The following is a 16,937-nucleotide window of genomic DNA, read 5'->3' as shown; positions in this document are numbered from 1 at the left end:
GGGTAAGGATGAGCTTCAAGGCCTGTGACAAGCTGCAGAGAAGAAATGTGCTGCAATCCAGCTCCAGCTTCGTGCTGGAGGTTTTGCCTCGCGTATGTGCGCAAACATGTTCCTAAGGTACGAAGCCTTTTTCATCCAAGGATCGCAGAGGCTTTACAAAGGTTAATTAAAGAGAGTTCTTGTCTCTGTGTGCGGCAAGGGAGAGAGGCTCCATTTTGGGTGTGTAGAAACAGAAGCAGAGTGGAGTGTAATTACCTGGCTTTGCATTTTACCAGAAGGCTGGCAAAGCCAAGAGGTTTGCAGGGACTTTGACTCACAGTCCTTTTGCTTAAACACAAAGCCTTCTCCCCCTCTCTTTTTAGGATACATCTTAACTTCTGAAAAGTCTGCATCGCCTTGTTTAGCAGCTACAGCTTTACCTCCTTGTGCCTTAATTATATGCTAAAGTCTCCGTCCTTTTGTTTAGCTAATTTAAGAAGAGGGTGAGGGGCTCTTTTCTGTGTCGGTTAGAATTTAGCATTAATTTAGTGTTCTCTGACACTTGAAAACCTGGCTGGGATTTGAGGCATTTTCTTTTCCTTTTTGCCTTTTACGACCTGCAGGTGTTTGGTGTGAGATAAAAGTAGATCCCAAAGTGAGATTTCACAGCACAAATTATCAAAGTGAAGATTCACTCTTGATGTAGTCTACGTGTGTGGCGGTAATTATGAAAAATAGTTCGGGATAATAGGGCCTTCAGGAATCCCAAGGCGGGCACTGGGAGGTTAACCCTTCCTCATCTAACCTGGCCTCCACGCTGCTGTCATCATCAGGTGAGCATGTGATGGGTTGGGTCAGGCAACTTCACAAACCGAGTGATATTACAGTCATTGAGAAAATTGGAGAGGCGACTGAGGACATGAAGTTCTGTTCCCAGGACGTGACTGTTTGGTCCCAGGTCACAGAGACCTTCTGGAAAGTGTTACTGGTACAGGCTGCTCGCCAGCTTTGAGGAATGGGGCACCTCTCAGACACAAATAAGTTGCTCTGTCACACCCAGGCAGCTGAGCATTACAGCCTGTGCCCATCATGGTGTTATTGGCATCAAAGTGGTGCTTTATAGGCAACACTTTCCTGAAAGAGATGGACATTCTCCAGCTCTGTAGTTACTGGCTCTTTCTGGACAGACTTGTCCTGAACACTTCCTTGGCAGATGTACTTCCAGGGTTGCTGTGAAAAGGTTCTTGCAGTGGCTTGTCATGTGCTGAATCTGTGTGGGGTAAAACAGAGGTTTGCCATGATGGCCAGCAGGACCTCTGGTTAATGGTTTTCCCTGAGCAGTGTCTTGCCAGCTGCTCCCAAAAGGTTTTTCCTGTGACCAGGGCAGCAGGGTTGGTGTGGGTGCAGAGCAGTGTGTGCACACCTGGCCACATTTCTTCCTGTGGGTCCTGCCCCCCGGCGCACCACAACCAGGGCACCTGAAGCTCTGCCCCCTCATCCTATCTCCCATGAGAGCTGGGTGCGACCGGTAGCAGCTCTGCAGCCAGGTCCTTGCCAGGATTTTTGCAGCAAAGCCCATTTGTATGACACAGAATTGGGAAGAGCATTTGTTGGGCAATTGCAGACACCCAGAGCTGTGGCTTGCCTCCCTCAGCGGTTCACATTTGCTTTTGTAGGTGACTGTTGGGATCTCTCAGGAAGCAGCAGCTCATCTGATCCCTTCTGCAGTCAAACCAAAGCGGATGGCTCCCATCTTCCTGGCAGCCCTGGAGCAGAGCCACGTGAGGCGAAGACAAACAGTCAGCCATTCCCAGGGATGGTGGGCTTCCCACCCCCATGGTGTTCAAATGGACACAAAACCTTTGCACCCAGCTCTGATCTTGATTTTAGGACAATTTTTTGGCTTGTGGGCAGCAAGGGGAGAGCAGAGCCTGAGCAGTCATATGGTCTCAGATACATAGGTCTGACTCCCCCATCACCTATCCAGCTGACACTGTGTGTGCAGCCCTAGCAATAGGACTCTCCTGAACCTCAGGGTTGGGATCACGAGGACTCTGCAGTCTTTTACTGCCTTCAGTCTCCAAGGCTGATTGTGCAGAGCCATGCTTCTTCTCTTTGCTGGTTTCTGCACCCCACTGTCCTTCCTCTAGCTGCCTGGAAGGAGTGTTTTTCACCATGCCCCTGCCCATCCTTTGGACTTTTCTGGTCCAGAGACAAGAATTTTCCTAATAAAACCGCACAGGTCTGGAGAACACCATTGCTTTCCAGAGATGCCTTACTGCCTTCATGCTGGCCCGAGTCCCCAGTGAGGGCCAGTAGTGGCTGCTGTGGTCCCTGGCCAATGTCTTGCAAGGGGCAGAGTGAGATCAAGCCGCACGTGGGGCTCACAGAGGAGCCGCCTGTGCCGGCAGCAGTGGTGTGACAGACGCACGTTGCACAGTGTGTGTGTAATCCAGCCCCGGGACACTGCAGTGCCACCCTCTCGACACACAGAGCCACTCCTGTGCCCTTTGGTCACCTGTTTTAAAACTGATTATTGCAGCGGGCAACTGGGGCTGGGGCCTTCGGCATTGCAGGCTGCTCACTGTGCCCCAACCCAGCCCATCCCAGTGCCCGTGGGGGAGAGCCAGAGCACCAGGGCCCTTCTCACTGGCAACCTGGCAACCTGCAGAGTTAATTTGGGGATGTGGAAGATTCTCTCACGAGCACCCAGCACCCCTATGACCTCTGCAGCAGCCTGCCCACACGAGGCTTGCTCCCTCCTCAGCCAGGAGGCTGATTTCTGGATCCTGTCGTTTTCACTCCATCTCCCAGGAGCCAAGGTCCACAGCCGCGCCTGTGCCTCCCAGACGGGCCGGCAGACGGGAACTTCCTTCCAGGTCCTATAGACAGACATTTTATATACGTTAAAATACGTGTGTATATAAATATGGAAGGCAAGAGCTTGGGAGAGCTTGAGTCTAAATAAACTTGTATGTTTTAGGCTTTTAAAAATGCTAATGTTGAATTTCAGGGGATGGGGGACGACAAGGGGATTGTTGGACTGAGGACCAAGACAGCTGATGAGCTTGGATCAGTGCCTTTACAATTCAAGGAAAAATGGGATAGTTTGGGAAGGAAAAAGGGATTTTCTTGTTTTTGTTTTTAGTAGAAAATAAAAGAAGCTGCCTTCTTATTTGCCTCCCTCCCCCAGCGCCAGAGCAGCGAGCGACTGTTGTGTATGCATAAGCTATTCCTTTGTGCAACATCTAAATGGTTAATTGTGTTTGAGGAAGATGTACGGGCGAAATGGAGGGACCACCCAGCAAGAGACAGACAAGAAAGAGCGATCTCTGAAATGTTTAACCAGAGAGAGAGCAAAGTTGTTTAAAAATATTTAATTTACAACATTCCACACTGCTGATTATAAATCGGCCGTCCAAAAACACTGCTGCGTGCGGGAGGGATCCAGGCAGCATGAAACAAATTCTTGTGATTGTTTTTCCTATCTTCCTCCCTCCTTTCCTTGGGGAGTTTAACCCTGTGGCAGGATGCGGGTTGCCCAGGCAGGGAAGGCAGCACTGTTCCCCAGGACTTCGGTCTCCAGTACGAACACCTGTGCCTGGGGCCGGGGTGCAGCCGCCTGCCGGCGCTGGGAGAGGAGCAACCAACCGGCAATGCTGGCAGCGGTGATGGGCGTGTTTGAGATGGTCAGTGGGTAATGGCCCCCCAGCCCCTTCCCTCTGATCTCCACCCCAGCACTAGGGTTCCCCAAAGCATCCAGCTGTCCTCCCAGGCAAGGAAAGCCATGAATCCCCTGGTGATGGGTTGAGAGATTGAGGAGGCAAACCTGGCCAGTTTGTGGCCACCCATGAGAGGTTGCTCACCATGGTGATGATGATGCCTGCTCTTGGGTTGGCAACTCAGCCGTGTCACCCAGCTATTTCCAGTGGCGCCAGGAAGGACCCAGGCCTTCACAGGGTCACTGAGCAACAGTGACATCTTCCCCTGCTTGGGCCTTTCTGCAAAGGGAGCGGTTGGTGCCAGATGCTGGGAAGAAGGATTTGGCCGTGCCTCTGCTTGCGCCACCGCTGATCCACAGCTGGCTATGACGCACCTGGCCGCCCCAGCCATGCTCCCTCTGTGCAAGGGGCTGGGACTGCTCTGTGAGGAGTCCAGTCTGCACTGGATGTGGGCCAGACCATCCACCCCATCACCTGGGGATCACCCCTCGATGGTTCTCACCGTTATGTCCTTTCCAGTCTTCATAGCCCCTATTCTTCCTGTAGCAAGAGAGTTCTGGGAGAGGAGGCTCCTGGGAATGTCCCTGGAAGACTGGGCAGATGAAGGATGCACATGGTGGGGGTCTGCCCCTTGTTCTCCAGCCCTGTCATCATCCACCCTCATGGAGGGTCGCCCGTGGGGTTGGAGAGCCACCGTACCTGGAGGGTGCTGGGGGTAGGGAGGAGAGGCACAGCCCCTGGCTGGTGACCCACTCCGTGGAAAGGATCTGAATGGGGCTGAGGGACGGGAAGGGATGCAAGAGGAACCAGGATCCAAAAGTAGTGGCTGCTCTCACTATAGATCCCTCCTTGGCATCCTCTTGTAGATCCCAGCTTGGAGAGCAAAAGCCAGGGTGCTTTCACACCCCTGTTGCCCCAGGATCCCCGGTCCATGCAGCTCCGGAGCCCAGTCAGTGGAGAGGGGCAGGGGTCTTGCCTGTTCCTGGTCTCCTGGCAAGAAGGGGACACGGGGAGGACTGCAGGGGCACTTTGCTGGGGATTGCCACACATTTCCTAACCCCTCATCAGCCAGGAAGCCTCGCTGGCCACCTGGACGCTTCCTCGCGTGCAGCGAGGGGCCTGTGACATCCCGAGGAGTCGGGGTGGGTTTGGCTGCTTGCCCCGGTGGCGAGCTCGGCTCTCAGTGGCTGCACCGCTCCGGGCCCTGCCAGCCCCAGCCGGTGCCGGGAGCGAGAGCGGAGACAAAGAGCTTGTGGTCCGCCTGCCAGCAGCCGGCCCCGCCGAGCGGACCGCCCGCCCAATTAAACCGTGCCCGCTTCCATGCGGCAGGGGCGACCGGCGGGCTCGCTGGCCCCCTCCCACCACCCACCGGCCCCAGGGGACCACCACCCTGTGGGGCCTCCCCTGCGTCCCTGCAGGCGCCAGCGCTTCCGTAGCCCTCGTCCAGCATGAATGCGCTCCCTTGGTCCCCCAAGAGAGGGCACCTCCACCGGCTCGTGCTGTGGATGGCTCGCTCCATCCCCAAACCACCTCCTGTTCCCCCAGCTTTTCTCGCACCGCCCCGCCAGCGCAAGCAATGGAGTGCTGAGCATCCCTCCCTGCTCCTGCTGCCCCCAAGGCTTGGATCAGGATGAGACCTGGCAGCAGCAAACTCTGCCGCGGCGGGAGCATCCCCACACCCGTCCCAGACCCACGGGCCGGTGTCACATCCACTTAGTTGGCTCCGAAAATCCCTTGCCTGACACCTTGTTAAATACCCACCAGGGGTCACAGTTCCTGGGATTCTTTTTCCTGCTTTCCCTTTACCCCCGCTGAGACGTTTCGGTTGGCAGGAGCTCTCCCGCCGCTATTAAGGTATCTTTCGGGGAACAAGAAACCTAGATCACTTACAAATTAATTTGGAGTTAAAGCTACAGAAAATGAGAAACATGCTGCTTGCAGAGAGAGTGCTTGGCCAGCGATCAAGAAAAATACATCCAAACCGCCCGATGCGGCGGCTCGGCACGGCCGAGGATGGGGGCTGCGCGCTCAAGGTAGCCGGCAGCTGTATTCGGGTGCACCTTAATAGAGCTGAGGCCTTTTCCTCCCAGTTAAAAGGGAAGAAAAGGGGAGTACCAAATTCCCACCATGTGGGGGAACGTGGGGAAGGCTGGCATGGGGTGCAGCACTGCAGCACGAGGGTGTCTGCCTGCTCCAGCAGCTTTGCCAGTGGGATGGAGACCAGGCACCCCATGGCATATGGACACCTTTGCACCAGCGTTTCCCCATCACTGCATCCCTGGGGCCACAGCAGCTTGTGCCAGGGCTGGTTCCCGAGAGGGGGGAGGATGCCATGTCCCCTCATCCCACGGCGCCTTGTGCCAGCCCTCTGGCCAGCAAGGTGCCGTTGGACGAGGGAATGTGGAGTGATGCAAGGATCCTGAGCCCTTTGGCAGGCGGGTGGGGAGCAGCCCCCTGTGCCAGGCACACCGGAGGGTCACGGGTGCGCGTTTGGCCGCCACCGCGCATTGTGTCTGCGGCGCGAGCGGCTGTGCCGGGAGGGGGCCATGCGAGGGAGGCCGGGGCGGCGGAAGAGCAGTGATAAGATAAAAGGTCTGCTTTCCCATGCCGAGGAGCCCGGGGGGGAACGCGGGCGAGCGGCGAGGCCACCCAGGTTTCAAGCACTCGGCCTCGGCGCCTGACCCCGGCACATTCAGAGAGCACTTCCTAAATTTGTCTCCTGTGTTCCTGACTCACAGCAATTTCCTCACCCATAAAAACGGCGTCGGCATGAAAGGACTGGCCGGGACACCAATTACTTGTCACCGTTTTACCACCCCGCTGCTCACCAGTTTGCAGCCCCCGGCAGTGCCTGGCCAAGATCTGCCCCCCTCCTCATGGAGCCCCTCTGCCCAGGGGGACATGGCAGCCAGGGTCCCCCTGTGCCGGAAGGTGCAGCACAGCAGAGAGATCCCAATGCTCGGCACCTGACGATGCCCCCAGGCAGAACCATACAGTGTCTCCAGTGCTCCCTGAAGGTATCACCCAGCCCAGCCTGCAATCAGGGGGACATAAGCCATCCCCAGGCCTCTCAGCCCTGTGCTGATGTCATCCCTGTGCTGGCATTGGTATTAAAGACGCTTCTATGTGTCTGCATGGGAGGAAGCAAGACTCCATCATCACAACTGTGGTAGCACCATGCTCAGTTCTGAGCACAGCCAATGGCCCTGACACAAAGCCCATGGATCCACGCTGGCACAGGGCATTGCCATTAGAGTGCCTCTGTGCCCTGCCTTGTCCCCGCTCCCTGTGCCTCTGTGCCACCTCATCTGTCTGTCCCTGGTCACCAGTGCCAATGCCCAGTGCTGTCACATCCCCAGCTGCTCCCACACTCAGGGGATGTGGAGGGGAACAGACTGGTGCAGAAGGGCACAGAGTTGTGGAGGTGTCCGGAAGGGTCTGAGCACAGCCGGGACTCCTGGGAAGCCCCCATCTGCCTCCCGGGAGTGGGGAGATGCTGTGCGGCTGTGGCTGCAGCCCGACCTTCCCCAGCAGCACTTACCCACTGTCCCTGCGAAAAATCACTCCAGCTCTGTGCCGGCAGTGAGAGAGGTTTGCCCAGGGCCTGGTGAGCACCACGGCGCTGCTAAACGGGTTTTGTGGTGGATTTAGGGACTTTTCTGCTGGGTAATTGATTTGCCCAGGCAGTAAAAGATCAAGGCACGGGCTCAGACGGTGGCTCCCGGCATCTGCCCACTGAGCAGGCCAGGGCACGGTGGCTCGGGGCACGGCCGAGGCCAGCAATCCCCAATGCCACGATGCACAGTATGGGGTGCCATGGCCCCACAGCGATGGCGCGGGTACTACGGTTCCACCCAGGAGCTCCCTTGCAGCACACCCACGCTCCTGCATCCTCGCACCCCCCCTCCCCAACCCCACCACAAAACAGCCCCCAAAGTAGACAAAAGGGGCTGTTTGGGGACCTGCCACCTGCTAGTCCCATCCTACAATACCGCAGTAAAGAGGCACCAAACAAAGGCCTTAAAATCCTAAAGGGGCCCATTCATTAGGGTGACAAAGGGGGAAAGAACTACATTATCATAATTAATCCCGGTGCTGGGCGGTGGGTGGCAGGGCTCTCTGTCTTCCAAGGTGGTGTGGGGACGGCCGGTGTCACCACGTCCACACGCTATTGTGCGCCGTGGCCCTGCAGGGCTTAGGCGGGTTTTAAGCTCTGTAAACACCACAAGACCCCCGCCACAGCTACCAGGGATGCCGTCCTTCCCCCAGCCCCTCCCAGCCCTGGCTGTTTGTCTTCTTACTGCAGACCCCCCCAGAATCCCAGGGCTGGGATGGGTTCCACTGTGCCCCCTCGGTGCACCTGCCCCTAAGACCGCTGGGGAGTGGGGAAGCGCTCGGAGCCCCAGGTCCTGCTGGTGGTGCTGGGATGGGGGCTTCCATGTAATATTTCCCATGGGAGAGTTACTCCAGGTGTGATGTTGGCAGCGACTGCTCAGGCTTTCCCTGGGCCTGGAAGATGGGGCTTTAACCCTTCCCTGCTATCTTATCCCCTGTGTGGGTGGACAAAGTGGACTCTGACCTGTGGTCCATCTGTTGGTTTGTTCCCTGCTCTTTGGGAGGCACAGGGAAACTGAGGCACGGTGTGGCATGCAGAGGTGCATGGGGGGTTTAAGGGATGTTAACACCCTATCTCCAATCCCCTCCGGTGGATGCTCTCTCCCTTCTCCATCCCTTGAGACACATCATCTCTTGGGACACACAGGTACTTGGCTAAGGAAGCAATGGGGCCAGGGACACACAGACATTGCCTGTCCATCTGTGGGGCCCTCCCTGCACCCCCAGCTCTCCGGCCACCTCGATGGGGTTCCCCAGTGCTGGGTGCTGTGCAGCCCTGAGGACCCTGCGAGCCTGCGCCTGGCTCCGGGCCGTGGCCAGCGGGCAGTGCCGGTGGTTGGGAGAGCACCATCTGGTTTCCAACTAACTAACGCCCGGCGCTGGCTCCCGGCAGACGAGTTGCTGCTGCGGCGACGGCTGTTTACAGCGTGCTGAGGCTCTGGCATGTCCTTGCCAAGTCCCCTCTTGCTTCTGCCCCCGGCCACGGGGCTCTGGGACTGCATGGTGGCCGTGCAAAGCCCAGTTCCACGCCCCAGCCTCTGCCCAGTCTCTGCTTGCCCGGAGGATGCTGCTGCCCGCCGAGGCTGTTATCCTGGGCTGCCCCTTCCTGAGGAGTGGCTCGCTGTGGCGGGGCTCCTAGCCACGGGGTTTTCACATCTCCTTTGCTCAGCGGGGTGGGACACGCAGTGTGGGGACAGGGTGGACTCCCTGGACACTCCGTTCTCTCTGTGGGTGCTCTGTGGGTGCGGTGCCCTGCGCTTCACAGCTCCCACCAGCATCCTGCCAGCTCACCCCGGCATCTCCCTGTGGTGGGGGCGAGGGCGAGGGTGGGCAGAGCCCCAGGTGGCCTCTGCGCGGGGCTCCCCCCTCGCACCCGCAGCTCCCACAGCCACCAGTGCCACAGAGACACTGCGGCAGGGTGGGGGGCTGTGCAGAGCCATTTGCCTTTAATTGAATTTATTTGTTACAACCCCAAACATGTAAAGCAGGCTTCTCCCAGGCTCCAGCTGCCTGCCTGCCCATTAAAATACCATCTAGAACAGCAAATCCCCCTCCCGCCCTTGATATAAAACAGCCGGTCAGCAAGAAGCGGCAAGAGAAGTCTCCCTGCGTGCGAGCCGAGCCCCTGTCCCCATCCTGCATCCCCCAAGGCCGGTGGCCTGCAGGGCTCCCAGTCCCCTTTCGGGTGGCTCCGGGGAAATATGTGCCCTGCAGGGAGACTCAAAGCCATCTCTGTGGCGTCAGGGCAGGGCAGGCTGAGCCCTGTCCTGCCCACAGACGTTTTCCAGTTGGGGTTTTCAATCCTCACTGGTGTGGCAGGATCTGGCCCTGTCACTGGTATCGTCACTCCCTCTGCAAAGCTTGGGATCCCCAAACCAGCTGCCCTCCTGCCAAGCCCTATAGCCTCTTGCTTGGGGTGCAAATCACCACAGCATGATGGTGCCCCCGTGGCACACACGTCCTGGGGCGAGCTGGTCTCTGGGGACCACAGTGGCAAGCGGGTGGGCAGTGGAACAGGGGTGCATGGTGTGGAGCAGGCAGGGGTGCCAGGGGTGATCCTGTCCTGCATGGTGCTCCTGTGGTACAGCACCCTGCTGCCAGCATGCATGAGCCAGGATGGGGTCATGGAAGCTGGTCCTGCAGCACTGGGTGCCCATGCCCTAGGAAAACCTTTGATACCCTGGGATGGGGCAAAGCCAGCTCATCCCCAGGCCCTGCAGACACTGAGCGAGTCTCCATGGACCGATTCCATGACTTTTCTGAGGACATTGATGACATTTCCCAGGGTGCAGGGCAGCGGTGGGAGAGCCCCAGGTGGAAACCAATGATGACAGATAGGGAGCTGATGGGAACACGGGGTGGGGGAACCAGCCATGCTGGAAAGGAGGACAACAACTTATATTTAAAATACTAAGCTGATAAAAAGCTGCAGCTGCCCAGCGGTAGTGAGGGTCCACTGGGAAGGGGAATGGTGGGAGCTGTTAATAGCAATCAGGCAGCAGAAGTGCTGAATAGCTGTTTCCCTTCTGTATTTGGGGACACGCCAGATGCTACAGGCCTATCGCTGGACAAGGGAGAAACCCTTTACGTGCCGCTAAGGCCCAGGAGAGCTTGGCAGCAGCAGGTTGGGCTGGTGGGGGCTGTGACCTGGGGGGCATGGAGAAACTGCCCCAGGGAACTCAGTTTATTTATCAGGGTTTCCCCCATTTTTGGCCAGTAAGGAAACACCAAGTTGAGCATCTCTGGCATTACTCCAAGGGAGAGATGGGGGCATTGCACATGGGTTGGGTGTTCCATGTTGGTTACCAACCTCCCTGGTTGCCCTCAGCAGCTCCTTGGGGCACCTTCAAGGTGGGAGCAAGCACCAGGTCTATCCAATAAAGACCTGAGAACAGGAGTGAAATGAGCAGAGAAATAATCCAAAGCACCCCACAAATTATTGGTGGCATTTACCCCCAGCACACTTCCTGTGCCCCATGGTTGGGGTTTCTGTGCCCCCTGCCTCCAGCTCTGGCGGGTTGGGCTTGGCTCCCCATGGCAGGGGACGGGGCAGCGCTTGTGGGTGCACCCAAGGAGTGGAGCATCTTCCTGCCCCCCACTATGGCCTGGAGGAATACCTGGCCTTTAGGGAGAGCAGCTGGCACTGGGGGTGGGCGGACAGCCTGCTTTTGTGGGGGGGGGATGGATTTTCTGGGGAAAAGGCATTAATTGGGATACCTGCTCCTTTGGGGGAGGACACCTGGCCCTTGAAGAAGAGATACCCATCTCTTGGGATGGCTGTAAGAGAGATGCACAGACTCTGGGAGAGCACTGCCTTTCCCTTGATATAGCTATGTGGGGGCTGCCAAGCCCCTTGGGTGGTGGCAGGATATCCAGCCTTTAGGAGGGCTGCCTATCTCTTGGGAAGTAGCTGTGGGAAGATGCCTGGCCCTGGAAGGGATACCTGGCCTTTGGGGTGGCTATGGGGGGGGTCTGCCCAGCACTGGGGAGAGGGAGCATATGGGGGAATGCATGGACCAAGGAGGGTGCCTATGCGGGGGGGGACGGGGGCGGGTCATCCTCGGGGAGAGGCTATGGGCACAACACCCTGCCCTTGGGACACCCTTCGTAGGGATGTGCATCCCTTGGGGCATCTCCAGGGGGCTGCCTGCCCTTTGCGGAGTAGCTGTGGAAGAAGGATGTAGGGAATGCTTTACTTGTCGGGTCCCCATCCTCGGGGAGACAGCTATGGCGGGGAGGGGGGGGAGGCGGACGGCAGCGTACCCCCCCCTTGGGGGCGCTTACAGGGGGGATGCCCGTCCCCGGGGCCCGTCTGTGGAGGGCTGCCGGTGCCGGAGCGGGAGGTGCGGGCAGCCCCGGGCGCGGGCCGTGCCGGTGCCCCGGTGCCGCCGCCGCCGCGCTCCCCCCCGCGGCGGGGCCGGTGCGGTGCGGCGCGGGGCGGCGCGGGGGGGGAGCGCGGTGTGTGGCCGCCGGCGGCGGGCGCGCCGTTGCTTAGCAGCGGCGATGGGCGCTGCCCGCGGCGGCGGCGGCCAATGGGAGCGGCGGCGGCGGCGCCGGCCCCGGCGCCCCCCGCCCCCGCCTCCCCTTTAGAGGCGCGGCGGGCGGCCGGCGGCGCACACACAGCCCTCCATCCGCAACGGCACCGGCAACCGGCACGGCCCCGCCGCGCGCATGGGGGCCGCCGCCGCGCTCGGCCCACACATAACGGGGGTGCCCAGCCCCCGCCAGCCGCCCCGCCATGCCGGCCGAGCCCCCCCGCGCCGCGCCGCCGCCGCTCCGCGCCGCCCGCCGCAAGCCGCTGCCCGAGGTGAGTGAGGGGCAAGCATCGCCCGCTCTCGCGGAGGCTGTGGGCCGGGGAGGGGAGTTCGAGAGCTTGGAGGAGCCCGGGGCGGGCCGGGCGGGTGCGGGGAATCCCCCCTGTCCCCCGGCTCCGTGAACCTCCGGCACTCACGGTCCCGCTCCGCAGCCAACAGAGCGCGGCGGCCGCGGGCATCCCGCCCCGCTGCGGGTCCCCTTCCCTGGGCAGGGCTCCCCCGTCTCCTCTCCCGGGCTGACCCGATCCTCGCCCCCTTCGCAGGGCAGGGCCGTGGGCCAGAGGACCCGCTGTGGTTGCGGGCCCGCTTTCAGGCGCTGCTCTTCGCCCTGGGTTTGCCGGATCCAGCGGCACTGCGGGAAGGTGCTCTTCGTGGGGGCTGCTGGTGTTCGGGGCGCTGGCCGTGGGGCTACGGGTGGCCTTCCATCGAGACCGACATCGAGCACCTCTGGGTGGAAGGTAAGCGCGGCCCTGCGGGCTCGGCCGCCCGTGGGAAACGGTCCCGGTCACCTCTCCCGCCGCGGCTTTGTCCCCCACGCGCGGCGCGGAGTGCGGGGCCGGCCGGCAGGCAGGTGACAGCGCGGGAGCGGGGCGGGAGGAGGAAGATGAGGATGCCGCCGCCGGGCGTCCCGCCAGCGGGCCGGCGGAGGACGGGCCCGTGGGTGCCCACGAGCGGGGGTCCCGTGTGCGCGGCCGCTCGGGCTGCGCCTTGCGCGAGTGCGTGGTGCCGAGTTGCAGAGGGGACCCCCACGCGTGTCCCGACGGGGGTCCCGCGGGACGGTGGCAGACACATGCGACGGGGATGGTGCTGGACACCCCCCTCCCGGTGGGAAGAACCCCCGGGGACGGCCGCAGCCCGCACCGGGGCAGAGCCGGCGCCGCGGAGCCGCCAGTCCCGGCCCGGGACCCTTGCCCGGGAGGAACGGGAGCGCGGGTAGGGTCAGGCAGGAGCAAATCCCCGTTTCCGAGTGGAAAGCGGCTGATCCCCCTCCTTTGTTATTAATAACTCCAGCGTGGATTTTCTCTCCCCGATCCTTGCAGCCCCGCTTCACGGGTCTGGGATTTGCTTTTCCTGCGCCTCCCTCCGGCTTTGGGGGGCCCTGGGGGGCAGCGCCCCGAGTCGTACCCCCCGTCCGTGCCGCCGGGCGCGGCGGGGGGATCCCCCGGGCGGGGGTCCCCGCGGGGTGCTGTGCAGGGGCAGATGTTGCTCAGCGGAGGGGTGTCAGCCATCTTTGTGCGGGAGCGCTGCCATCCTCCCCCACGCCCCGCTCCCTGTGTGGTCCTCAGCTACTCTTGGATTTGGTTCAACAATAGAAGCAACTTTGCTCTCCCACCCCCTTTTTTTTTTTTTTTTTTTTTAATTTAAAAAAAAGAGCTCTGCCCTCCCTGGCTGCTTGCACACAGATGCACGCACGGACCTCTGCCCAGGAATGCCCGGCTTTCCCACCTGCTCCCCACTCCCCAAGGGTGTTTGTCCCCCCTCCCCGGATCTCGTCTCCATCACCCCTTTCCGCTGCAACACGTAGCAGAGAAATCCAGTGATACCTCCCGGTCCAGCCAGCGCCTGAGCCGTGGCTGCTGAAGCAGGGACGTGCTCCCTCCGTGGTTCCCTCACTCTGGGTCGTGGCTCCGGCTCCAATTGAATTTTTATTGTGCTTTTGGGGTAGCAAGGAGTCAAGAGTTTTGTAGAACTGTGGCCAGGAAAGCGGCTGTGGTTGTTCCTGTTAAGGGGAATGGGACTTGCGGCACATCAGGGTGGAGAGTGGGATGGGGAAGGGGCCAAGCCTGGGGACGGCTGGAAGCGCCCAGAAACCCGGCTTTTCCTGTGCCCCACTGTGCTTCCCTGCTCGCACGGGCACAGCCAGGAGCAACTGCGGCTGCTCTTGGGGGATTTTCCCCACACTGCGGTCTGGCTGTAGTGTGGTGCCGGGGGCCTCTCTCAGGAACCTTCTCTTTCTCATGGCTTCCCATCCTCTTCAGTGTCAGGGACTGGATTTAATTTTTTTTTTTCACTCCGTGGTGAAACACCGCTGACCTGGGGTGTCCTGCCCCTTCCTGGGCAGCGGGTGCACTGGGTCTGCGCACAGTCCCTGCTCTGGATCTGCAGTGCCAGGCTGAGGATGGCGTGTGATGCCAAGGGTGATAGAGCCTCCCCTTGTCCTTCCTGACAGGGCTCTTCCCCCGGGAGTGTGCACTTGGGGCGGACCCCTCTGTGCCTTGCTCTTGGGAGGCACAGCCCCAGTGTCCTCAGGCGCTGGCACAACCTGTGACCGACAATGATGATGCGTCTGAGATGGCTTTAGTCCCATGGGGTCCCTGGCAGGCACACATGGGTCAAGATGTGGGAGGAAGGTTTGCAGTGACACTTTCAGTCTCGTGTATCAGCTGTGGAGCTGCACCCCATAACCATCTGTAGGTCCTGGCCTCATTACTGGTCTCAGCTTCACTTTTCTGGTGAGATCAGAGCATCCCCCGTGTATACCCTGCCCTGATCACTGCACCCCATCCTGCTGCTGTGGTGATGGGCATTATCAGGGGACAGGAGGGCCTGGATGCCCCTGGAGAGCGGGACATAATTTCCCAGACCGTGTGGTTGGATCCAGAGCACTTGAAGCTGCTTTGGGTTTTTTCTCAGCCCCTATTTTCTCACATTCCCCGGTGTGTGGCAGGGTTGGAGTGTGCATCCTCTGCAGTGAGCCTGGTACCACTTTGCCAGGCTGAAGCAATGCAGTTCTCGCTCCTTGGCTGGAAAAGTTGGTGCCTCATCAGCTTGGTTCCAAAGGTTTGGGATCCCCAGGGTCCCTGAGCTCCTACCTCCTCTGGGTCTGTGAGATGCTTGTGGGAGTGTGGTTCATCCTAGCCCTGAGGCAGCGCTGTGGGATGTCTAAGGGGCAGGGTATGTGCGCAGGGAATCCCAGGCCCATCATCCTAGCCCAGTGAGTCCCAGCTCAGGGGGCAGGGTGGTTTAGGGTTTCAGGAAGCCTGTGGCGACTGTACCTGATCACCTGCCTCTGCCTAGCCAGGCTGAGGGATGAAGGGTGGTGATGCTCCAGCCCAAACCACCTCACCCAGGTGAGGTCCCAGAGCTGCAGAAGCAGAGTGTGACCCTGTGCCAGACAGTCCCCCGCTTCAGGCTGAGCTCAGCCCTCTGGGAGCTGGGATCCTGGCGAGCAGGGGAGGGAAGGGAGCTGCTTCCCATGGGAGCATGGTACTGCTGTCTCATCCCCCTCCTCCCCAAAGAGGGGAGCAGGGTGGGGCAGCCCTGTTCTGGCCCCATGACTGGGGTCAGCATTCGGGCCATACTGATGGTATGTCCTCCTGAGCCTCGGCTGTGATCCCAGCCACTGTGGGAAAGCAGAGGGTCCCCTGTCCCAATTCTGGGAATGTCCTTAGACCAGGGAGTTGGCTGAGGGGTTCTTGCGGTGTTCTGGGGTTACGCCTGACCTGCATCCCTGTTTGGGAGATGGAAGGAGGCTGTGTCACCCCATAAATTGGACTCGACTGTGGAAATGTTCAATTAGGCTCCTCCGAAGCAATTAGCCACTCGGAGGCTTTGAAATCCCGGCTAGCGGCGAGTGTTGAGTTACCTCTAGACACCTGGCAGCTGTTCCTGGCTCTCCCAGGGCGTCTTTAGGGCCAAGGGGCCGGGGAGGCAAGCTCTGGGCAGGCAGAGCCCTGGGTGGTGAATGGGTCTGCCTGATTTATAGCGCTGAGGGCTGGTTCAAAGGAAGGCCGGGTTAATTCCTAACCGGAACAGCCGAGCGCCCCGCACAGCCGTCGCGCTCTCAAAGAGCTGCCGAGTCTCCCTGGAGAAGACCCTGTCCCTTTCTCGGAGGGGTCATGGACACCCTAAATGTGCTGGTGGGATGAAATAGGATTCATCTTATGGGGGTGAGGGGAATTTACTCCCTTGTTCTCAGCTTGGGGCACAAAGCTGAGACACCCCCAACCCTCTTGGCAGTGGCTTTTGTCCTTCTTTGATCTCTGCAACAGTTCTTGGCACAGGGCATCCCTTCCTCGGCACCCAGGATAGGGCTGGGATGCAGCCTGGAGCTCCCCCCGCGACAGGGAAAGACGGAGAGGAGACACTGGCTGACTCTCTTTGCAGAGAGAGGGGCATAGGGAATGGGAAAGCCACAACAGGAAGCCAAGGACGGGGATTGAACACCCTCTCCGCTGTCTGTGTGGCCCCTCTTCCCAGCCCCTGTCCCACTGTGCTTGGTGGGTCCCGTGGAGGGGTGTGGGACAGCAGCAGTGGGGCTGAGTGGGATGCCACAGCCATTCCTGGGTGGGCACACGGAGAGGTGGGTGGTCTCGTTGCTGCCGGGGGGTGGGTTTGTGGGGTGGGATGTTTGTGCAGGGGCTGAGAAAGGAGAGGGTGAATCTGGGGGGACTGTGTGGGGCTGGTACTGACAGGTTGGGGGGTTCTAATGGCAGGTTTGTCCCCGTGTCCTGGGGCAGCAAGACGCCTGCTAGGATCTGGCCAGAGCTGGCTTCACTCCTAAGGGGTGGCTCCTGGACTGCCATGTCCCTGCTCTGTCTCCAGATGGGTGTCCTGGGGAAAGAGGGTCCCCATTTTTCTTAGGGTGTGGTGACACAGGTATTGCTCTGCGGGAAGGGAAGGGACAGCCCAGGGTCCTTGGGGACTGTCTTGCTTGGCCTGGTGGGATTTTTCCTTCAGGACCCTGCTGTCTTCTGTTTGCAGGGTCTGGGTATTTGTGGGGACACTGTGCCCCTGTCCTCAGGGGCTCGGAGGAGTGAGAAGCAGCTGGGATGTTGCTGCCACGAACTCCTGAGGTCCCTGTTAT

General features: G+C 60.0%; 1 protein-coding gene across 1 annotated transcript in view; it reads left to right on the top strand.

Moving 5' to 3' along the window:
- Positions 1-12,054: 12,054 nt before the first annotated feature.
- PTCH2 (patched 2) overlaps positions 12,055-16,937 on the top strand; it is a 21,355-nt gene continuing 16,472 nt past the window's right edge. Inside the window, 5 exon segments of the mRNA XM_032118318.1 lie at positions 12,055-12,217; positions 12,394-12,464; positions 12,466-12,504; positions 12,506-12,553; positions 12,555-12,588. Coding sequence (XP_031974209.1) covers positions 12,055-12,217; positions 12,394-12,464; positions 12,466-12,504; positions 12,506-12,553; positions 12,555-12,588 — 355 coding nt within the window.

Source organism: Corvus moneduloides, chromosome 9, assembly GCF_009650955.1.
Source record: "Corvus moneduloides isolate bCorMon1 chromosome 9, bCorMon1.pri, whole genome shotgun sequence".
NCBI lineage: Eukaryota > Metazoa > Chordata > Aves > Passeriformes > Corvidae > Corvus > Corvus moneduloides.
Note: the sequence above shows the minus strand (reverse complement) of the source record. Positions and strands in the feature narration are given on the sequence as shown.